The sequence below is a fragment of the Hyla sarda genome, chromosome 1, assembly GCF_029499605.1.
Source record: "Hyla sarda isolate aHylSar1 chromosome 1, aHylSar1.hap1, whole genome shotgun sequence".
Classification (NCBI taxonomy): Eukaryota; Metazoa; Chordata; class Amphibia; order Anura; family Hylidae; genus Hyla; species Hyla sarda.
In genome coordinates, this window is record NC_079189.1 from 442225332 (window position 1) to 442249539 (window position 24208).

At 42.1% G+C, this 24208-nt stretch overlaps 1 protein-coding gene across 4 annotated transcripts in view; it reads right to left on the reverse strand.

The window, feature by feature from the left end:
• Nucleotides 1-5978: 5978 nt before the first annotated feature.
• The window catches only part of CHFR (checkpoint with forkhead and ring finger domains), a 76594-nt gene continuing 58364 nt past the window's right edge, over nt 5979-24208 (reverse strand). For all 4 annotated transcript variants that reach the window (XM_056532899.1, XM_056532908.1, XM_056532889.1 and 1 more), the window contains exons 16-18: nt 23817-23924; nt 10326-10398; nt 5979-6834 (exon numbers count right to left, since the gene is read on the reverse strand). In XM_056532899.1, the coding sequence (XP_056388874.1) occupies nt 6792-6834; nt 10326-10398; nt 23817-23924 (224 nt within the window). In that variant the 3' untranslated portion in view covers nt 5979-6791. The remainder of the gene's footprint in view (nt 6835-10325; nt 10399-23816; nt 23925-24208) is intronic.

Consider the following 24208-nt stretch of genomic DNA (forward strand, 5'->3'; position numbering starts at 1 on the left):
ACTGTTCTGGCACCATGGGGGGCTTTGTAAATGCACATGGCCAAATTCTCTCTCCAAAAGCTCAATGATGCTCCTTCTCTTCTGAGCATTGTAGTTCACCCCCAGTGCACTTCACTTCCACTTATGGGGTACTTCCATACTCAGAAGAGATGGGGTTACAAATTTTGGGGGGTATTTTCTGCTATTATCCCTTGTAAAAATGTAAAATTTGGGGGAAACAAGCATTTTTTTTACATATGCAAAAGTCGTGAAACACCTGTGGGGTATTAAGGCTCACTTAATTCCTTGTTACGTTCCTCAAGGGGTCTAGTTTCCAAAATGGTATGCCATGTGTTTTTTTTTTTTTTTTTTGCTGTTTTGGCACCATAGGGGCTTCCTAAATGTAACATGCCCCCCAAAAACCATTTCAGAAAAAAACGTACTCTCCAAAATCCCCTTGTCGCTCCTTCGCTTCTGAGCCCTCTACTGCGCCCGGCGAACAATTTACATAGACATATGAGGTATGTGCTTACTCGAGAGAAATTGGGCTACAAATTCAAGTATAAATTTTATTCTTTTACCCCTTGTAAAAATTCTAAAATTGGGTCTACAAGAACATGCAAGTGTAAAAAAATGAAGATTTAGAATTTTCTCCTTCACTTTGCTGCTTTACCTGTGAAACACCTAAAGGGTTAAAACACTTACTGAATGTCATTTTGAATACTTGGGGGGGGGGGGGGGGTCTAATATGAAGACCCTTCAAATCCACTTCAAACCTGAACTGGTCCATGAAAAATAGCGAGTTTGAAAATTTTGGGAAAAATTTTAAAATTGCTGCTGAACTTTGAAGCCCTCTGATGTCTTCCAAAAGTAAAAACATGTAAATTTTATGATGCAATCATAAAGTAGACATATTGTATATGTGAATCCAAAAAAAAAAATATTTGGAATATCCATTTTCCTGTCAAGCAGAGAGCTTCAAAGTTAGAAAAATGCAACATTTTTAATTTTCTCACCAAATTTGGGGATTTTTCACCAAGAAAGGATGCAAGTTACCACAAACATTTTCCACTATGTTAAAGTAGAATATGTCACGAAAAAACAATCTCGGAATCAGATTGATAAGTAAAAGCATTAGAGTTATTAATGTTTAAAGTGACAGTGGTCAGATGTGCAAAAAAGGGCTGCGTCCTAGAGGTGAAAATGGGCTGTGTCCTTAAGGGGTTAAGCCTCTTGGGTATGGAGTTCACCAGTGCTTCACATGTTGCCGCTGGAATCCTCTTCCTCTCCTCTATGACATCATCACAAAGCTGGTGGATGACCTTGTGATTCCCCACATTCCATTTGAGGATCGTCATGAGGGTTTGGGGTCTGAAAACCTGCTTGGTCAGTCTAGCAGCTTCTTTAGCAAGGCAGTGGTCGTCTTGGAGGGGAGTGTGGGGTTATATTGGAATAATGCCCAGAATCCGAAGGGAGGAGATCATGCTCTGCTTTGGTATGTCACAGTATATGTTGGCATTCATTGTTCCCTCTATAAACTGTAGTTCCCCAGTGTCAGCATTACTAATGCAGCTCCAGACTATGACACTACCACCACCATGCTTGACTGTAGGCAAGAAACATTTGTCTTTGTACTCATCTGGTTGCCACCACACATGCTTCACATCATCTGAACCAAATAAGTTTGTTTTGTTCTCAATGGACCATGGGATATATTACCAGTAAACAATGTCCTCAGTCTGCTTGCCTTCAGCAAACTGTTTGCAGGCTTTCTTGTGCATCATCTTTTGAAAATGCTTCCTTCTGAGCACTGACAGGCTGCAACCCCCCAAAGGCAACCTCTAGACAGGACGCTGAGCATGTTCACGCAAATGCTTTGGTAGACCATGGAGAGGCCTGTTTTAAGTGGAACCTGTCCTGTGAAACAAGCTTATGGTCTTGCCCACTGTGCTGAAGCTCAATTTCCTGGTCTTGGCAATCTTCTTACAGTATAGGCAATCTTTATGTAGAGCAACAAATCTTTTAATTTTTTTTTCCAGATCTTCAGAGAGTTCTTTGCCATGAAGTGTCATGTTTAACTTTTGGGGGGAGATTTATCAAAACCTGTCCAGAGGAAACGTTGCCTATAGCAACCAAACAGCTCCCTTCTTTTATTTTTAACAAGGCCTCTGCAAAATGAAAGAAGCGATCTGATTGGTTGCTATGGGCAACTTTTCCTCTGAACAGGTTTTGATAAATCTCACCCTTAGTGACCAGTATTAGAGTGTGTAAGAGCAATAACACCAAAGACACCTGCACATGAGACCTTGTAATACTAACAAGTCACATGACACCGGGGAGGGTGAAAATGTCTAAAAAGGTATGTGTCAAGTGACCAAGAAGAGAAAGTATACTGGGAAATGTAATATCTTCTCGTACACATTTTAAGTTACATGCTTAACCATCCTGCACATCTGTGCATACTGTAATAAATGGGGACTTTTTAACTTTCTTTTAAAGAATTTAAAAGCGTACGCCACCCCTAGGCATCTTATCCCCTATCCAAAGGATAGGGGATAAGATGTCCGATCGCAGGGGAGCCCAGCGACGCCCCCTCCCATAGACACGAATGGAGGGGGGCGTGGAGTGAAGCCATGACCACAGCCCGGAAAGAAAAGTTCAGAATGGCGGGGTGGCATGCAGGAGGTTGCGGGGGTTCCCAACGGCAGGACCCTGGGGATCAGACATCTAATCCCCGATTCTCTAGATAGAAAATGTCTAGGGGTGGCATACCTTTAGGGGCGGAATACCTTTAACCCTTAAGGACCAAGCACATTTTGGCCTTAAGGACCAGACCAATTTTATTTTTGCATTTTAGTTTTTACCTCCTCACCTTCTAAAAATCATAACTCTTTTATATTTTCATCTACAGACGAATATGTCTTTTGTGCGACCAGTTGTCCTTTGTAATGACATCACTCATTTTACCATAATATATATATGGCGCAACCAAAACATTTTTGGAAGGTTTTGTTTTCACGCTGTTCAATTTTTACAGTAAAATGACATTTTCTTTATTCTGTGGGTCAATACGATTAAAATTATATCCATGTTTAGATACTTTTCTATTATTGTACAGCTTAAAAAAATATTTTTAACCAAATTAGTATGTTTAAAATATCTCTTTTGATAACCTATAACTTTTTCAATCTTTCATTTAAGCGGCGGTATGAGGGCTCATTTTTTGCACCTTGGACTGTAGTTTTTATTGATACCAGATTTGCATATAAACTTTTTATACATTCTTTTGGAATATGATGTGACAAAAAAGAAGCAATTTTGGTCATTTTCTTAAGTTTACGCCGTTTACCATACTATAACATTATATTTTAATAGTTCGGACATTTACGCACGCAGCAATACCAAACATGTTTAATTTTTTTTTACGCTTTTTGGGGGTAAATGGGAAAAATTTACATTTTTTAAACATTTTTTTTTACCTAGCATAGGGTACTGATAGCACTGATCAGTATTATTGGTGATCTTCTGATCTGGTATGCTTGATCTCAGACCAGAAGACCAAAGGAGATGGCCGGAGGCAGGTGAGGGGACCTCTGGCCGCCATTACAGATAATGGAATCCCCGCGGCAGCGCTGCAGGCGATCCGATCATCCATATTAAGTGCCCCACTGCCGCAGATGCCGTGATCTGTATTGATCACGGCATGAGGGGTTAATGGAGGACATCGGTGTGATTGCTGATGTCAGCCATTACTGGCAGGTCCCCGGCTGCTAATAGCATGAAGTGACCACCGGTCCTCACGGTGATGTTCATGAAGTAAATGTACGTCATGGTGCATTAAGTAGGACCGCACCATGACGTACATTTACGTCTGATGTCGTTAAGGGGTTAAAGGGGTATTCCAGGCAAAATCTTTTTTTTTTATATATCAACTGGCTTCGGAAAAGTTAAACAGATTTGTAAATTACTTCTATTAAAAAAATCTTAATCCTTCCAATAGTTATTAGCTTCTGAAGTTGAGTTGCTGTTTTCTGTCTAACTGCTTTCTGATGACTCACGTCCCGGGAGCTGTCCAGCTCCTATGGGGATATTTTCCCATCATGCAAGGGATATTCTCCCATCATGCACAGCTCCCGGGACGTGACATCATCATTGAGCAGTTAGGCTGCATTCACACAATGTTTTTGCAATACAGTTCCCGTATCAGGTTTTTGAGGAAAAACGGATTCCTCAAAACCTGACTAAACTGTATCAAAACATGTGTACAAGTTTTAACCCGTATACAGTTAAAAAACGCATGCAACCGGATGTCAGTTTTCCAACCGTATACGGTTTTTAAGAAAAAACGTATACGATTTTAACTTTTCACTCCATTTTGAATAAAGTTTTACTTGTTTGATTGAAATTCCAGGAAAAAAAACTGTGCAAAGTCTAAAACCGTATCGTGGAAACCGGATGGAACTGTATGCACATACAGTTCTGTACGGTTCCCATTGACTCCCATGTTTTAACAAAACGTATACGGTTTAATGCAGTTTTTCAACCGGACCTAAAACCGTGGTAGACTACGGTTTTGGGTACAGGAAAAAAACCTGACAAAACCGTACAGGGTGCAAAACGGACACAACCTGATGCATCTTTTGGCATACTGTTTTCAATGGAGAGTCAATGCATACGTTTTCCAATACGGTTCCGTACGATTTTCACATAGAAAACGTATACGGGAACTGTATTGCAAAACGTGGTGTGAATGCACCCTTAGACAGAAAACTTCAGAAGCTAATAACTATTGGAAGGATAAAGATTTTTTAATAGAAGTAATTTACAAATCTGTTTAACTTTCCGGAGCCAGTTGATATATAAAACAAAGTTTTTGCCTGGAATACTCCTTTAAGTCAACATTCTCCTATATCTCACTATGCTGCATAAATAGTTACAACTTAAAGGGGTACTAAGGTGAATTTTTTTTTTCTGGTGCCAGAAAGTTAAACAGATTTGTAAATTACTTCTATTAAAAAATCTTAATCCTTCCAGTACTTATTAGCTGCTGAATACTACAGAGAAAATTCTTTTGTTTTTGGAACACAGAGCTCTCTGCTGATATCACGAGCACAGTGCTCTCTGCTGACATCTCTGTCCATTTTAAGAACTGTCCAGAGTAGAAGAAAATCCCCATAGCAAACATATGCTGCTCTGGATAGTTCCTAAAATGGACAGAGCTATCAACTGAGAGCACTGTGCTCAATTCAGCAGAGAGAACTGTGTTCCAAACAGAAAAGAATTTCCTCTGTAGTATTCAGCAGCTAATAAGTACTGGAAGGATTAAGATTTTTAATAGAAGTAATTTACATGTTCGCACATTGATAACTCACAGCAGGTTTCACTACCATTTACTTCAAAGGGGCCACCAGCAATCTGCAAGTTTGTCAATATCACAGATTTTCCATGGACCCTTTTAGGTGAACAGTAACAAAACTCAAGACGGATTTCCTGTGAGTATATCATCCTGTTTGAGCACCAACATAAATGGCAGGGGCAACTTTTACCTGCTTATATTGCCATGCTAATCTTCCTATTCATTGTTTACTTTTTCCATTAGCTAATTCTTTATTTTCCTACAGCATGTATTACAGAAGCTTCTCCAGCTATTGTTTCCGTTGTGTATGCCAACTTATTTAAGAATCTTAGCATAAGTGCTGTAGCTGGATGACACTGAAAATCTTATATAGTACCAGTTCCACTTGGCAAAGGATTACAGCTGGCAGCAAATAACATCACATTCTGTTGAATCCATTGGACATTCTTCAAGTTACTTAAGACCATTACTAGGAGCAAAAGGTACCAGCCCATTGACCCAAATAAATAATTATAGCAAAAAAATGCCACCACTACGGAGGTGTATGCAAATTAAAGTTTACAAAAAAAGTATAATACATGTTTTATGCTTTGCACTGACTACAGTAGATAAGCAAAATTGTGTAAAAGACAAAGAATCCAACTTTTGAGGTATAAACATTTACTAGAACAATTGCTTATATTTCCCTGTACTATACAGTATGTTTGTTGTTGATAGTCCATTAAAAAAAATGATGGTATCAAAAGTGATGAAGGTTACCAAGACATAGCTGTTCCAGAAGTGAACATTCAGTGTTGCAGCCATATTCCTTGAGCAACATAAATATTCAGCAATGCAAATCACGTTCACAGGAACCACAGTGCAGAGCAGGATTTTCCAGGACTCAATTAGTTGTCAGGAAAAATTATTCGCTTGATTCTAGCCCTTATACAGAAAAGATAAGCAGACTAGTCATGTGCATAATAAATCAATGGCTGTAAATTGAACCAATTTCCCTGAATGGAAAGCGCACTAGAATAGCGGGGAACCTGCAATATATTCAGTGTGAATCTTTAAATAAAGAATTTTAACTGATGAACCAAACAGGTCTTTTTCTATACTATAATGTCCATCGATAACAGCAATATGCAGCAAAAAGCTGTTAAACCCACAGTAACTGGGCAGATGTTTTAAATGTTAAACCAGTCAATTTCTCTAACTGGACATTTTGCATTGTATGATAGCAGTTTCCACTGTCCATCCACAAACCATAGCTCAACATGTCAAACAAACCCAACAGAAATTAAAACTGGCAACTATCATGTGCCAAACACATCAGGCTGCCCTCCCCAAGCCAGAAACAGGGTGCTGCACACCATGAGGTCACAGGCATCTTCATGTCCTCTCTCACGCCTCCTCTTATGAGAACTTCAAAGTAAAGTTACAGAGGTGGCATTCCTTCCAGATGATACTAGGCTTAGTTCTTGAAGCGTGTTTGTTCACAGATGTGATTGAATTTCCTGGAAAGGGAAAGATAAAACACTTCAGCTCAGCTGTTTCCCAATTATTGGAACCTCTTAAATATATAACTAGTTTATAAATCTTTGTTTGCTACAATGCATCAGTCTAATGTTTAAACTGTTAAACTGGATACACGTTTGCAGCCAACTCTCAGCTGGGACCTTTTCAGACTCGGAATGTAACTAATCTAGTTTACTGAAACAATTTTAGCTAAATGATGATGATCTGAAACACAGAATATTGTAAAGTTGTAAAACTTTAATACAGTAATTTGAACAAAACTAATAAACTCCTTTATGCTAAGGCAGCACAGCAATACTTGTCACATTACAGCAAGTCTCATCACCATAATATTTTGTGTAACTTGTCGTAGCGCAGCTTTATTACAGTTGGGCCAAAATCTCTCAGAAGTTACAGTTGCATCCAGCTTGCATTGAGGTCAATGGTGGCAGTGTCACATGCAACTTATGACCAGAAATCCATCAAAGATGACATTTTAGCAACTGTACTGTCACAGTATGTCGCATATGATACCATTCACCAACATTAAGTGCAATGGTGGCAGTGTAGCCCTAGCCTTAGTCTTTTCACTGCTAAGGATGTAAGTTAGACGAATCCTTGCTGCAGGTTCTGTACTAACTCTGTGTCTATAAGAAAAGTGATCTGGAAATGGAATCAGGGAAAAAAAAATATACACTATATAACAGCATGTTATGGTTTTCCCCCATCTGTACAGCCTCCAGTGACTCCCACTAGGAGAGGACAAAGTTAAAAAGGCACCCATGATGTCCATTTACCCGGAAGACAAAGGACCTCTGTTCTTGTGACCCCCACGATCAGTTATTTATCCTGTGGATACATGATAAGGCTAAAGAGTTTGTTCCAAGATTAAATGTTACCATTTATCTACACAATATGTGATAAGTAGCTGATCTGACCATTGGATTCTCTACAACCACAAGAGCAGAGGTCTTTTGATTTTTTTGGTCGACTAGAGCAACAGCAAGCAGGCTCTGTCCCCGCTCCATTTACTCTCTATGGAATTTCAAACTATAGCAAACTACAACTCTTCACTATATTTTGAAGTCCCACAGATAGTACATTGGGGGTTTAAAAAGTTTCGGCACCCCAGGTAAAAATTTGTATTAATGTGCATAAAGAAGCCAAGGAAAGATGGAAAAATCTCCAAAAGGCATCAAATTACAGATTAGAGATTCTTATAATATGTCAACAAAAGTTAGATTTTATTTTCGTCATTTACACTTTCAATATAACAGAAAACAAAAAAAATGGCGTCTGCAAAAGTTTGGGCATCCTGCAGAGTTAATATCTTGTACTGCCCCCTTTGGCAAGCATCACAGCTTGTAAATGCTTTTTGTAGCCAGTAGAGATGAGCGAACTTACAGTAAATTCGATTCGTCATGAACTTCTCGGCTCGGCAGTTAATCACTTATCCTGCATAAATTAGTTCAGCTTTCAGGTGCTCCGGTGGGCTGGAAAAGGTGGATACAGTCCTAGGAAAGAGTCTCTTAGGACTGTATCCACCTTTTCCAGCCCACCGGAGCACCTGAAAGCTGAACTAATTTATGCAGATTAAAGACATCAACTGCCGAGCCGAGAAGTTTGTGACGAATCGAATTTACTGTAAGTTCGCTCATCTCTAGTAGCCAACCAAGAGTCTTTCAATTCTTGTTTGAGGTATCTTTGCCCATTCTTCCTTACAAAAGTCTTCCAGTTCTTGGAGATTTCTGGGCTGTCTGTCACGCACTGCTCTTTTAAGGTCTATCCGAGGGCCATGGCAAAACCTTCAGTTTACGCCTCTTGATGTAATCCCCCATGGATTTCGAGGTGTGTTTAGGATCATTATTAGAGATGAGCGAACTTACAGTAAATTCGATTAGTCACAAACTTCTCGGCTCGGCAGTTGATGACTTATCCTGCATAAATTAGTTCAGATTTCAGGTGCTCCGGTGGGCTGGAAAAGGTGAATACAGTCCTAGGAAAGATTCTCCTAGGACTGTATCCACCTTTTCCAGCCCACGGGAGCATCTGAAAACTGAACTAATTTATGCAGGATAAGGCATCAACTGCCGAGCCGAGAAGTTCGTGATGAATCGAATTTACTGTAAGTTTGCTCATCTCTAATCATTATCCATTTGTAGAAGCCATCCTCTCTTTAACTTCAGCTTTTTCACAGACGGCATCAAGTTAGCATCCAAAATTTGCTGAAATTTTATTGAATCAATTTTTCCTTCTACTCGTGAGATGTTCCCTGTGCCACTGGCTGCAACACAACCCCAAAGCATGATTTATCCACCCCATGCTTAACAGTTGGACAGAGGTTATTTTCATTAAATTCTGTTCCCCTTCTTCTCCAAACATATCTTTGCTCATTCCGGCCAAAAAGTTCAATTTTAACCTCATCGGTCCACAGAACTTGTTTCCAAAATGCATCAGGCTTGTCTATATGATCATTTACAAAGTTCAAACGCTGATTTTTGCAGTGAGGACGTAGAAGTGGTTTTCTTCTGATGACTCTTCCATGAAGACAATATTTGTACAAGTATCTCTTAAATAGTGGAATAGTGTACCACAACTCCAGTGTCTGCCAGATCTTTCTAGAGGGATTGTGCAGTCAAACGTGGGTTTTGAATTGTTTTTCTCACAATCCTGCTAGCTGTTCTGTCTGATATTTTTCTTGGTCTTCCAGATTTTGCTTTAACTTCCACTGTTCCTGATGACTGCCATTTCTTAATTACATTCTGAACAGAGGATATTGACATCTGAAAACGTTTTGCTATCTTATAGCCTTCTCCAGCTTTGTGAGCGTCAACTATTTTCAGTTTCAGATTTCTAGACAACTGCTTAGAAGAACCCATGGTGCTGATTGTTGGGGCAAGGTCAGATGAGTCTGGGCATTTAAAACCTTTGAGATTGACATCACCTGGTCTTCCCAGATGATTGAGAACAATCCATGACACTGGCAGGTCTCAGCTTTGCAAAGGGGGCAGTGCATGCTATAAATTCTGCAGGGTGCCCAAACTTTTGCAGATGCCATTTTTTTGCTTTCTGTTATTTTGAAAGTGTAAATGATGGAAATAAAATCAAACTTTTGTTGACATATTATAAGAATGTCTAATCTGTAATTTGATGCCTTTTGGAGAGTTTTCCATCTTTCCTTGGCTTCATTGTGCACATTAATACAAATTTTCACCTGGGTGCCCAAACTTTTGATCCCCACTGTACCTTGTGAATAAAGCAATATGCTTATGTTTGACTGCTGCTCCTAGTGGGCAAAGGATTTCTGTTCTTGTAATCTATAGGGATTTCAGCAGTCAAGTTCCCCTCAATAATATATTCATTACATATTCTTTGGTTAGCTTATTAGTTTTACGTATGTTTGACAGTATTGTCATGCTTTCAGGTCACAGATTGACAACTAAGAAAGCGTCCTGCACACGTTACATTTGCTCTGATCTGCAATACTTACATGGCATGGTGTGCTTTAACCTGAGTTCTGCAATTTCTGCCCCAGTAACAATTTGGTCTTGATGTCACAACCACTGAAAACATAGAAACAACATAGTTCATTACTTTCAAAGATTAACAAAATGTAAAACTTGCAAAACTAAAACCTTTTTTAAAAAGGAAAAAAAAATAAGTGTCCACACAAAGACAGCAGCGATAAAATACACAAGAGTATCAAATGAAAGTCATAACATTGTTTAACCTATCTCACCATCTCCATACCAAACAGTACCAGATCCACTTACAACCAGACTAGAACATATAAAAGCGATCAGCCATAATATTAAAGGAATCAAAAAACAGAGATTATTTATTTCAAAGACCGGTCCCTGTCTGTCTCCAGGTTGGGTGTGGTTTTGCAGCTCAGTTCCATTGAAATGAATGGAGCCAAGTTGGAATACCACCCCCAAAGTGGAGACAGACGGGGAGCTGTCTTTGAAAGAAAATAGGTCTTTTTCGATTCCTGGATAACCCCTTTAAAGATCACTGACTGACAGGTGAAGTAACGGATAATCTGGTGCCAGACAAGTGGTGGGATATATTAGGCAGCAAGTTAAAAGGCAGTTTTGAAGTTGTAATATGGACAAACGTAAGAATGTGAGTAACATTGAGGAGAGACAAACTATATATGACTATGAGACTGGGTCACAGGTCTTATGTTCCTGTGGTAGAGGGTGTGTGATGCAGGGCAGATAGATTTACCCTAGGGGTAGATGGCAATTACCCCTTGTATTTGTGATGCCAGGGCCTGGTCTATCCTCAATAACACCCGAAGGTATACCGCTGGATCCTGGACTAGGCATGGGGGCAATAATGACTCCGACGCCAAGTTGCGGACAACGGTAGCTTTACTAAGTGACATATGGAACAGTCTATACACTTCAGCCAGGCCCATGGAGGTGACCAGTGACTTCAGAGACCTTAAGAGCTTGCTGGGACTTGCCGTAGATTTGAACAATTTTAGTGCCGACCACTCTGACTTAACAATAGATGAGTGTGACCGATGACTTGAGACTGACTAAGCTGTGACTGTAGCTTACTTGTGGATGTGAAGGCTTGTGGCTGCAGGACGGACTTGAGGCCTCCTATGGACTCCAGACACACTCTAGGACTTGACTAGACTATAGTTTAGCAAAGACTTAACTGGAAATCAAGAGGAAAAGAGAGCACTAGCTCCACCCAGGGCTTATATGGGGGTGAGTAGGAGGGGTCCCATAGGTCACCAGGTCACTGATACCTCACGGGGTTACACTCACATGACAACTGATGATCACATGTTAACATTTCTTAAAACAATAACTCATATTTTACAGTATAACACATGGCAGAAAATATATATACATAAGTGAACAGGTGTCAGGGGCCCAGGGGACACTGCAGGGAGGCTGCCTGACAGGGCAGCAAGGGTACAGGGGTATAACTCCTGTACTGGGCCACACATCCGTCCTCGGCGCCCTGTCCTGGAGGGCGGATAATGGGAAGTGGCCACTGGGGCCTGGTGATGACAACAGTTCCTGGGGCATTATTGTAGAAAGTCCTTCACAGGTCTTAATATGAGTAACAAAAACAAGGGACGAGTCTATGTAGCAGTTTGTGAAAATGTCCATACATGCTCCTTTGTAAATACATTTGTAAACCTATGGGAAGTTATAAACCTTGCAACTGCAGGCTCAATACAAATAAGCATATTTAAACACAATTGATGCAGATTGGGCTGTCGGAGGCTCTTTACCCAATACCTTAGCTGCTGGGCCCATTGGCACTAGCTACTTCTCCCCAGAACTCTATACAACATACCACTGTTACCTTTATATATAGTAACTCTGTCACTATATGTGCCTTATTCATATCTCAGGGAAACCCTCTGGCCAGTAGAGCACCCTGTACACGTGGTCAGGAAAAATGATTAGACATGTGTACATTAAACAACTGTGGACTGCTAATATACCAGCTATTATACTGGGCTAGTTTATACACAATTAACACCAATGCCCAGGAGATAGTGCTGGGGTAATATTAAACAAAAAGACCAAACCCCACACCTGGAATAAATTCCAAGTGGGGGTGCAAGACCCCTTTTATAGTGCACCCTCTCTTATAAAACTTCACTTTTATTGATTTGCTTTAAAAATTATTTTATCAACCTTGTGAGGGAAAAAACAATGATTTAAAAGCCCAGCAGTTATTTCCACATACTTATAATTCTAAAAAGCCCTGTGCCTGCAGTGCTACAGGGCCACTAAATGAGGATGCTGCTGTAGTTTAAAACATGTGTAACCTGCCTCCATATAATATATATTATATAATATATATATTATATATATATATATATATATATATATATATATATATATATATATATATTGTGGCAGTGTGGCAAGGAAAGAGTGTATTTCCTTGGCTCACCCTGCAGAAGCTCTCACCTGCTTCTTAAGTAATGAGGCAGGAGGGAAGGGAGGTGTGTATATGAGATGGAGACTCAGTGTAATGGAGGCTCTTCCTAGGAGACAGCATGTGGGCTGTAGGGAAGAGACAGAGCCTGCTGAGGAGTACACAGCCCGAGCTATGAGAGGCTCAAAGAGACTGCCATGAAGTGTGAGTAGAAGGTTGCAGGGGACATATGTTTAACTGGCTGAGGGAAGCTCAGCGGTTGTTAGTCAGGACAAGCTGGTCTGTTTAGTCAGTGACCAGACGGTCTAGGATTTAGTTTTGTTCCTGCTTTTTGTTTATTTCTTACCCTGCAACCTGTCTAATAAAACTGGCAAGGTGCCAGATTTGCATTATAAGCGTTTGTTTGCTGGTTTATTGAGAAGAAACGCATCCTGTGGTGTGGTCAAGGACGATCCCAGAGCTAATCCCCAAGACGGATCGTCACATTTTGGTGGAGGATGCGGGCACGCCGTTGCGAAGGGCAACCAACAAGCGAGTTGGAGAGAAGCTGTTGCTAGGAGCAACCCCCTGCAAGATTGAAAGTCAGAGGAGCCCAGCAGAGGAGTTCAAGCACAGTTTGGTGTCTGTGGAGGAGCGTTGCTAGGGGCAACGGATCGAGAATTTTTTTCAAGAAAATGGGACAACCTCGAAAGGCTGTTGCTGGGAGCAACCGACGTGGGCCACAAGCTGTGGTCGCCAAGACAAAGCCGAGGTCCTGTGAGTTGTCGGTGGGCGGAATCCCACTGTGGGTGGACTTGGATTGTTGCCAGACTGTATCTCGGATTATGCCAGAAATAATTCCCTTTGTGAAGTCCCGCCCGGAGCCCGGTAAGACTGTTCAAATTACCTTTGATACATGTTTTGGGACAGTAAGCCATATGATGGAGGTATGTGCGGCACTTACAGTGGAAATTGTACTGGGCAGAGACTTTCCGTATTTCTGGCAGCTGTGGGATGCTGAGAGTGCACCTGAGAGTTCGCACACAAAGGTTCCGAAAGGAGTGAGGACTGGGGGGTCTCTACTGGACTGTGTGAATGGTGCTGTATATTGTAAACCCATGCAGGCTGATAATGTTTTTCTTGAAACACTTATGTTAATGTGTTCTGATGTAAAGAGTTCTATTCCCACCTCTCGCAGGACAAAAGAAAACCTGTGTGAACTGGAAATAGAAGGTAAAAAGATGACGGTTTTGTTAGATCCAAAATGTGTAATAAGTCTGGTAAAGACCAGCTGCAGAAAACCAGACCCCGCTATAGTGTCTATACAAGCCGGTATTTGGGGTTATAAAACAGTTAATGTGTGTATTTCTACTCCCTATGGTACCATAAGTCACAAGGTTGCAATAGAGCCCACCTTAGAGTATGAAGTAGTGCTGGGGAAGGATTTTCCGTTTTTTCAGCAGTTGTGGGAAGATAGTCAGGTAACTAGAGCAGGAACACCTGATAGGCTCACAACACTTGGTTTTCACCACATAGCAGGGGACAGTAACTCAGCAGAGGCCGGGGAGTGTCAGCAGACCCTAGGTATATGTCAGGTGGGAGTGTGCCAGACCACTAGGGGAGCTGAAGAACAGTCCACGAGTCAAGTTAAAGTGGTGACTGGAATAGAAGCTCCAGAGATGGCTGTGGAAAAACCAAATCTCCAGAAAAGAGTACCAGTGGAGCTGGGGGCTGCACTTACGGTCACAGACAGAGTCCTAAGTGAAGGAGACTGTGACAAGACAAAAGAAAAGTCTGACAAGAAGCCGAGAGACAGTTCAGAGGAACTGATCAGGAATCTCTCTGACTCGCTGGTGCCAAGAGCCATTGAAGTTGTTGCTAGGGGCAACAAACTTACCGCCAAGGGATTGCCGGTCCGACGGGAGTGTTTAGGGAGAGTCTCCAGAGTTGCCAACGTGGTGGGAGAGGAAGAGTGCCAGGTGTCAGTGGCACCTGTTGTGAATGATAATAATGAGGCACAAGTGTCCGCAACCACGGAAAAGGGGGAGACTTCATCTAGAGATGGAGAAGAGCTGGGTCGAGTGTCTGACAGAGGACCAGAGGATGTCTCAAGGTCTAACAGCGAGAGTGAGGAGACCAGTGTCAGTAAAAGGTCTCGGAAAAGACGAGCTGGCCTTGGGAAAAAACTGGAGCAGATCCAGAATCTGGAAGAAACCCTGCAGATGGTTTCTGTGAAGTTGTTGGAGAAAGAAAAAGAGGTACATCGCTTGACAGAGGAGAGGGACAAATTACTTGCTGACTTTAAAAAAGAGCAAGAAGTGAGGCTTCAGCTGGAAAAAGTCATGGAGCATCACAGAAGTGAGTTTGTGGCTCTGCAGGATGAACTGTCCCGCTCCCAGGGGCTTGTGACCAGCAAGGAGAGTGAAGTGCAGAGTCTGGCCAAGCGGATGTCATTCCAGGAAGAAGAAGTGAGTCTTCTACATGGTGCATATCAGGCTCTGCAGAGTGATCAGAAGGCTAGCCTGGTAGCCATGGAAAAAATAGAAAAAGAGAAGAATGAAATGAAGATGGAAGCTGAAGCTCTTGCCAGCAATCTGGAGAGTGTCTCTAAAGCTAAGCGACAACTTGAGGAGGAAGTCAAGGTGAAGAATGCCCTTGCACATGCTCTTCAATCTGCTCGTCATGACAATGACTTGCTCCGTGAGCAGTATGAGGAGGCCCTGGAACAAGTCGAGACTCTGCAACATGAAAACAAGAACTTGCAACAGGAGATCTCAGATCTATCTCAACAGATTGGTGAGAGTGGAAAATCTATCAATGAGTTAGTGAAGTCCAAGAAACAGTTGCTGGACAGTGAGAAGGTGATCTCCGCACAACTCAGAGTGAGCAGCTGAGATATATAAAGCTGGAAGATGACATGAAGATCTTAAAAGAGAGCCTGGAAGCGCAGAACGAAACGCGCAGAAGGTCCCACGTAGCTGCCTTGGTTTTGCTGGGAGTGCAACTCTATGAGCAGGTGGCTGTGCTGGCGGACAATGAACAATTGAGGAAACAATTGCTGTCTTCGGAAGATACTGTCAGGGACTTGACAGAGTTACTTGACAGTGAGAGGATGAAGTCCGCTAAGCTCCAGTGTAAGCTGCGAAAATGTGAGAAAAAGGAAGAGGACCAGGAAGTCCTAAAAGAGAGCAGAGACCAAGATATGGCGGAATTCGCTCAAGAAAGGCTTCTGGGGCCGAAGTTACAGGATACAGTTATGCTTTCTCTGATTGCGAAAAAGTCCTCTAAAGTTAAGATTGAGGTGAAGTCCTCTAAGAAGTCTCCTGAAGCTAGGACTGAGCTGAAACCTGGTGGGAAATCTAAGAAGAAGAGTGGTGGGAAATCCTCTGAACCTGAGCAGACCAAAAATTCTGAAGGTAATGCTGAGGCAGAGAAATCCTCTGAAGCAGAAGCTAAACCAGAGGAGGTGCCAAAGTCAACCTCAAAAGCTGTGAGTAAAGAGAATCGCACAACTGAAGCTACAGGTGAAGAGAAGAGTAAGCCTGAAGAAGCTGCAGTAGTAGAAGCTGATTCTACACAAGAATCTGAAGGAGCCAAAGACTCTGAAGCCAAACCTGAGGAAGCTGGTGCCCCAGAAGAGAAAGCTGGATGGGATGAGGTGAAACCATGTGAGAAATCCACTGAAGACAACACTGAGGTGAAACCAGGTGGGAAGTCCTCTAAAGTTGAAACTGAGATGGACCCGTGTCAGAGGTCCTCTGACAGTACAGAGAACAAGACAGTGGTTGGTGAAGCCACTGAGGCCGAAAGATTCTCTAAAGCAGAGGCAGAGGTCCGGCAAGCAAGAAGAAGACAAAGGTTAGAAGCATCGGTCCTCTCACTCCTTAATTTCAAGAATCCTGCCTGGTACTGGAGAGGTGTGACCGAGAGACTTGCAATTGGTGGCTGGTAAAAGTCCGGAAGAAAAAAGTCAAGGACTTCAGAGACTGGGACAAAAGTTGTCCAAGAGAAAGGAAAGGCAGATGGTTTCTGCCTTTCAAATACATGTGCTCCTTCCCGGTGGTCTGAGCAAAGGGGGGGATATGTGGCAGTGTGGCAAGGAAAGGGTGTATTTCCTTGGCTCACCCTGCAGAAGCTCTCACCTGCTTCTTAAGTAATGAGGCAGGAGGGAAGGGAGGTGTGTATATGAGATGGAGACTCAGTGTAATGGAGGCTCTTCCTAGGAGACAGCATGTGGGCTGTAGGGAAGAGACAGAGCCTGCTGAGGAGTACACAGCCCGAGCTATGAGAGGCTCAAAGAGACTGCCATGAAGTGTGAGTAGAAGGTTGCAGGGGACATATGTTTAACTGGCTGAGGGAAGCTCAGCGGTTGTTAGTCAGGACAAGCTGGTCTGTTTAGTCAGTGACCAGACGGTCTAGGATTTTGTTTTGTTCCTGCTTTTTGTTTATTTCTTACCCTGCAACCTGTCTAATAAAACTGGCAAGGTGCCAGATTTGCATTATAAGCGTTTGTTTGCTGGTTTATTGAGAAGAAACGCATCCTGTGGCGTGGTCAAGGACGATCCCAGAGCTAATCCCCAAGACGGATCGTCACAATATATATATATATATATATATATATATATATATATATATATCTCTCCAGTAATTTGGGCAGCAGTTGGGGCCACTCTTCTTGTCACCCAATTGGAGTAGAACATCTGGGCCACTGTCTTGGCTGTGAGATCTTTGACTGGTACGACGACAACTGATTTGGAGTAATGATCCACCATGGTGAGAGCATAAGTATACCCGGACCGTGTAGAAGACAATTTGATATGGTCTAGCACGACCAACTGGTTGGGCCTTTCACTCTGGATGGAATGGAGGGGTGCTCTTGCGTCCTTACGCACATTCTTGGTGACGTTACAGACTGCACATTCACTGTACCATTTCTCAATGTCAGTGAGTCACATTCCGATCCAATAGAATCTTCACCTGACAGTAGCTTCGGTCTTATGGACTCCAAAGTGACCCAACTGGTCATGGTATGCGTTGAAGACCATCGCCGCATCTCTTCGGCGAACCAGAATCTGATGAAGTCGATCACCAGAGACCGGATCCAAAGAATTTCGGAACAACAGTCTTTTGTACACAATCATTTCCTCTGTCGCCACAGATATTTCAACTTATCACACTGGGCCCAACATTGATGGGTTGGTAGCTTTTTCTGCCAGAAGGTAGTCCAACAGATCTCCCATGACTCAACTTTTATCCTGAAGAGTCTTCCAGGTATATGGGTCTTCTTTAACCTTTTCGGACCTGGGTTCACCATCCATCAGGGCGGTCACAACATTCTGGTTCACAAACAGTTGATAAAAGGGGGTATCTCTACGTCTTTGACAGGTGGTTCTTCGCTGGGGGTCATCCGAGACAGTACATCGGCATTGACGTTTGACTTGCCGCTTCTGTACTCGATTGTGAAAGTGTAATTGGCCAGTCTTGAAGACCATTGCTGCTCAATGGCACCCATCTTGGCAGTGTTCAGGTTGGCCAACTGGTTATTATCCGTGTAGACAGTAAATGGCGTGGCAGCCAAATAGTCTTTGAACTTTTCAGTCAGGGCCCACACCAGGGTGAGCAGTTCCAATTTAAATGAGCTGTAGTTCTTCCTTGATTACCTCAAATGCTGCCCTGATATTATTGGTCTCCAGGAGACCCATTTTACGGTTACCTCCTTCCCCAAATTTCTGCATGCTAAAATAATCCCAATGTTTTATGGCTTCCAATTCCACCAAATCGAGAGGGGTTATGAACCTTTTACACAATGATTTCCTTTTTTACGCTCCAGTCCTAGTTTTCTGATCCTTTATGCTCCAAATGATGATCCCCTTCCCTTTTTTGTCCGCTTGGCGGCCAGGCTGCAATCTCTCACCTATGACATCTTGCTCTTGAAGGGCGATTTCAACATGGTCACACGCCGCTGGTTTTAGGTGCTCTGGGTTACAACAATGACTTCTTTTAAAACAGTTTGCTGATCTTGACACTGCTGATGTAAGGCAGGAACATAATTTGGCCTCGCATAGATTGGATTTTAACTAATACTATTTCGCTCACCTCTCTTCTGTATGCCAGACATCTCCTGTGCCTGGTCTGATAATGATATAGTTATGGCTCATTTCCAATTTGGGGGAACTAGCTCCACCCCATATACGTGGCGCCCCCATCTTTGTTCCCAGGTGATACTACCCTATCTGACTACTTTGCTATAAAAACTACTTCTTCCGCTGGATGGCACACAAGGCTTATGTCAGAGGGAAACTCATTGCTCTTGCCTGCAAATTAAAGAAAGACCGGACGAAGGCTCAGGCTGCTCTTGAACATAAGATGGCATGGTTGGCGACTGCCCATCTGCCATCTCCCTCACTGTACCTTCTCCAGGCTCTCAGGGCCACGAAACTGCAACTTGATGCTGTTCTCTCATCATACTGAGAAGGCCCTGCGATGGATTCAAGCCACCTATTACAAATTGGCTAATAAGCCCAACCATCTTCTTGCCTCTATGCTTAAGCAGAGGCAGAAACTTAGAGTACACAGAATACAACTTAAGCCAGGTGTGCCTACCTCTGACCCATCCAGGATTAAAGAGGTCTTTCACTCTTCTATGTATAAAGCTCCTTCTTCGACTTCTATTTTTGATTATTTAAGTTCTATTTCACTTCCTACTCTCTCTTCTTCAGACAGGGACTCTCTTAATTCTCCTGTCACCGCTGTGGAGGATGCTGATGCCATTGCTCATTTGAAACTAGGTATGGCGGCGGGCCCAGATTGCCCGTCGGCCCTTTATTACAAAAAGTTTGAACCGATCCTTACACCCTATATTATTTCCTACTGTAATCAGTTGCTATCTGGTTCCCCTATTCCCCCTGAATTCCTTCATGCATCTATTGTTATCACTAAGCCAAACAAGGATCCCCTTCTCCCCTCAAATTATTGTCCTATTTCCCTTATTAATTTGGGCCCCAAGATTTTCACCTACATTCTTGCCAAACGCCTCAATGCTATATTGCCGGGCCTCATTCATAATGACCAGGTGGGCTTTATATCTGGCAGACAATCGCCTGACAATATTCGCTAAGTCCTCAATATAGTTCACTGGGCATCAGCTACCAATACTCCCCTTACACTACTAGGCATAGATATTGAAAAGGCCTTCGATACTGTTTCTAGGTCTTATTTAGAAAGATAAATAAGGTGCGTTCTCCTTTAAGATGCTAATTGTAGCGGCTTTGAATTCACTAATGGGGTACTGTAATATATGCTCCCCCTCAATTTTGCAGGCACCCAGTAGGGAATTGTCTTCCAACCAGACTTGTGGGCACTAACGGGTTAATACTGATGGCTACGGGCACCGGAGACTTGATACTGACTGACTATCGTTGGTGTTTGCAGAGTCTGTGCTGCAGCGGGTGCTTGACAGATAACAGCAGAGACAAGCACAGCAGCCGGAGCTTCCAATATGGCTGCGCCCAGGAATCTTCCGGTTTTGGTCCGGTCGGCAAAATCTTCCTCTGTGTAACACAGGGCGGCCCTTTGGTTCCTCCTCGCTGTACTAAAGAGGGGTCACTGCTGGGGACTGACAAGGTGGAGTGGGCGAGTGCTCACGCGCGGGAAACACCGGACCCAGATATCCCTTTCAGGTACTGACTCTACAGTTCACAATGGCAAATGACAGTCCTTTCTTCACCTCCCCCCTCCATTTCTATTATCATGTACACATTTAAAGATTGTCAGTGACATTAAAACATATATATTTTATATAGCCACGTAGTGCATATAGTTATGCTATATATATTTCATAACACTTCACTCATTAAATGTGTGAGCCATTCTTGCATCTGTAGGATGTAGATGGAGGCAAGATCCCAAAGTTTTGTTATGTTCGTAATCACATTCTTTCCTATTACAGGAAAAGGGGAGCTGGTAATCATCGAAACAGATGTTCACATAATTGTTAGTTTTACCAATTAAAAGTAGAGGGGCAAAGGTTTAAAAGTAATATCAGGAAGTATTACTTTACTGAGAGAGTATTGGATGCACGGAATAACCTTCCTGTAGAGATGGTCCCTGTGAATACAGTGAAGGAGTTTAAACATGCATGGGATAAGCAGAAGGCTATCCTTCATATAAGATAGGGACAAGCATAAGGCTTATCCTTCATATAAGATAGGGCCAGGGACTATTGATAGGATTCAGATTATTGGGCAGACTAGATGGGCCAAATGGTTCTTAATGTGTATAATAAGTAGGCAATGCCCTTGATGAACCATTAGGCCAAAATTAGCCTATGTCTAAAGGTACTTTTTGACATCTGCTGAGGATGGGAGGATTTGTTGTCATGTTATGTGGACCTTTTGCTTTCCAGTAACTTTTGAAGGGTAAAATGGGTAGCAAGCCTAATAACTTTTACCAGAGTGCCACCTGAGGTGTCCACACTGTGACAAGACAATGGCTACCTTTGAAAATGCGATGGACCCAGCTATCCCGTGTGCAGAAGTTATATCTCACATGATCTAAGTAAGATACCAGTGGCTTCTCATTTGATTAAGACAAATTTTACATGTGAAAGAAATTGTGGCTATTAATATGGTGAAGAGATCTTTTGCTGTAATCCTAAGGTTGAGATTGTAAAGGTTAACATATAGATCATGTTTTTCTTTCTTCTGCAGAGAACAGGGCATGTTCTATGCATATTAATGCATTCATATAATGAATATAGCATAGCCTATGTTTATCTTTCACCATCTAATTGATATAAGTGACGTTACCACAAATTAGGGAGCTTCTGAGCTTTCCTTCAAATTAAGTGTGCAGTAGATCATACATCCTGTACTGTGTCTTTAGGGATAGTTAGAAGTGGGCGGAGTGTTTTATTTATCTTTTACATGTTATAGATCTGTAAACTAGATGTTGCCCATTCTGATTATGGGGTTCTCCTGAACGGGGCCCCGGCATTTTCTGGAAGGGGGTCTGCCGACCCCCGCATGGAGTGCTGGCCGACACGCCCGTTACAATGTATCCCATAGAGATACATGGAGGGGGTGTGTCAACTGCGGCTTCCTGCAGGGGAGGGAGGGGGGGGGGGGGGAAATAGTCTGAACGGAGATCGCGGGGGGGTCCCAGCGCTCGGACCCCCAGTGATCTATAACTTATCCCCTATCCTTTGGATAGGGGATAAGTAATGTTTTGCCACACTACTCCTTTAATAAAAAATCTTTACATACTCCTTTCTAATTAATACTAATTTATAGATATCATTGTGTTTATTACTTAGAACAAATAAATCTGCATATTTTTATTATACTTGCTTATTAATTTATTATATTGCAAAACTACCTTCCTAGCGTAACAGACATCCAAAGAACTTCCAAGAAATTCCTGAGAAACAGATGGCTCAGATGTGAATTGCATCGATTATATTTTTGCAATCATTTTCCAGCACTGCCTCAAGCCCCTTGGGCATAGAGTTTACCAGAGCTTCACAGGTTGCCGCTGGAGCCCTCTTCCACTCCTTCATGATGACATCACAGAGCTGGTACATGTTAGAGACCTTGTTCTCCTCCACCTTTCGTTTGAGGATGCCATCAGCTTCTTTAGAAAGGCAATGGTCATCTCGAAGGTGTTTCTGGGTCACTATCCTGTTGGAACACTGCCCTGCAGCCATGTCTCTGAATGGAGGGGATCATGCTCTGCTTCAGTATGTCACAGTACATGTTGGCATTCATGGTTCCCTCAATGAACTGTAGCTAACCAGTGCCAGCAGCACTCATGCAGGTCTAGTCCATAACACTTCCACCACCATGCTTGACTGTAGGCAAGATACACTTGTTTTTGTATGCCTCGACTGGTTGCAGCCAAACACACGTGACATCATCTGAAGCTAATAAGTTTATCTTGGTCTCATGGGACCACAGAACATGGTTAAAAAATGTAATGTACTTAGTATGCTTGTCTTCAGCAAACTGTTTGCAGGCTTTCTTGTATCATCTTAAGAAGAGGTTTCATTCTTGGACGACAGCCATGTAGACCAATTTGATGCAGAGTGCGGTGTAAGTCTGAGCACTGGCAGGTTGACCCCCTCACCCATTAACATCTGCAGCAATACTAGCAGAACTCATACATTATTTCCCGAAGACAACCTTTGGATATGATGTTGAACATGTTTACTCAACTTCTTTGTTCGACCATGGCAAAGGCTGTTCGGTGTGGAACCTGTTCTGTTAAACTGCTGTATATATCTTCTTATAGCGTTGGTAATCTTTATATAGATTAACAATTCTTTTTTTTTTCCAGATCTTCTTTGAGTTCCTTGCAATGAGATGCCATGTTGCCATGAGTGACCAGTATTAGAGAGTGTGAGAGCGATAACACCAAATTTAAAGAAGTTATCCAGTTTAGGACACTTTATCCAAATGATAGGGGATAAGTGTCAGATTGCAGGGAGCTCGACCACTGGGACTACACCACGATCTCCAGCATGGCTCTCCTCGTGCACAGAGTGGGGGTCGGCACGCACCCTCTATTTATCTCTATGGGAGAGCCACAGCACTGTACTCATTCTTCCTTTATATTTTTCATTCCTTTTAAATACACTTCTGGCTTTGGCTCAAAAAATACATAGGCAGTTTTCCAAAAAACACCAGAAAAATCCTGTGTGGAAACCTAGCCTAAACCTTGTAACACTAACAAGTCTCATGTCTACAGGGAGGGAATATGGCTAATTGGGCCCAATTTGGACATTTAGACTTAAGGGTGTAATTATTTTTGTTGCCAAGGTTTAGATATCAATGGCTATATGTTGAGTTATTTTGAGGGGACAACATCAATAAATATTGTTTTACAGGCTGTGCACCCACTACTATACATTGCAGCAGAATGTCATTTCTTCAGTGTTGCCACATGAAAAGATATAATTAAATATTAACAAAAATGTGAGGGGTGTACTGATTTATGTGCGATACTGTATATTGCTTAGTCCAAGTGTGTAAAGCCAGCTAAAGTTAGTAATATTATCACTACAGTGGAAGCCAAAAAAAAGGGGTACCTGGTAATTCAGAAGGTGGGATGTTTTGTCTGTACTGATAGGTAAGATCTCTGAAGTTGCGTAGGCCACAGAAGTAGCAAAGCACAGTATTACCGTTAATTCTGCCATCTGAACAAAATATTAAAAGAAAAAATATATAACAGTGAAAAGGAAGAAGAAAACAAAACCAGACTGCCATGTAACATTTCTTAATTTAAAAAGATAGCTTGAGCTTAAAGGGGTTATCCAGGAAAAAAAAATTTTTTTTTAAATATCAACTGGCTCCAGAAAGTTAAACAGATTTGTATATTACTTCTATAAAAAAATCTTAATCCTTTCAATACTTATGAGCTTCTGAAGTTATGATTGTTCTTTTCTGTCTAAGTGCTCTCTGATGACACGTGTCTCGGGAA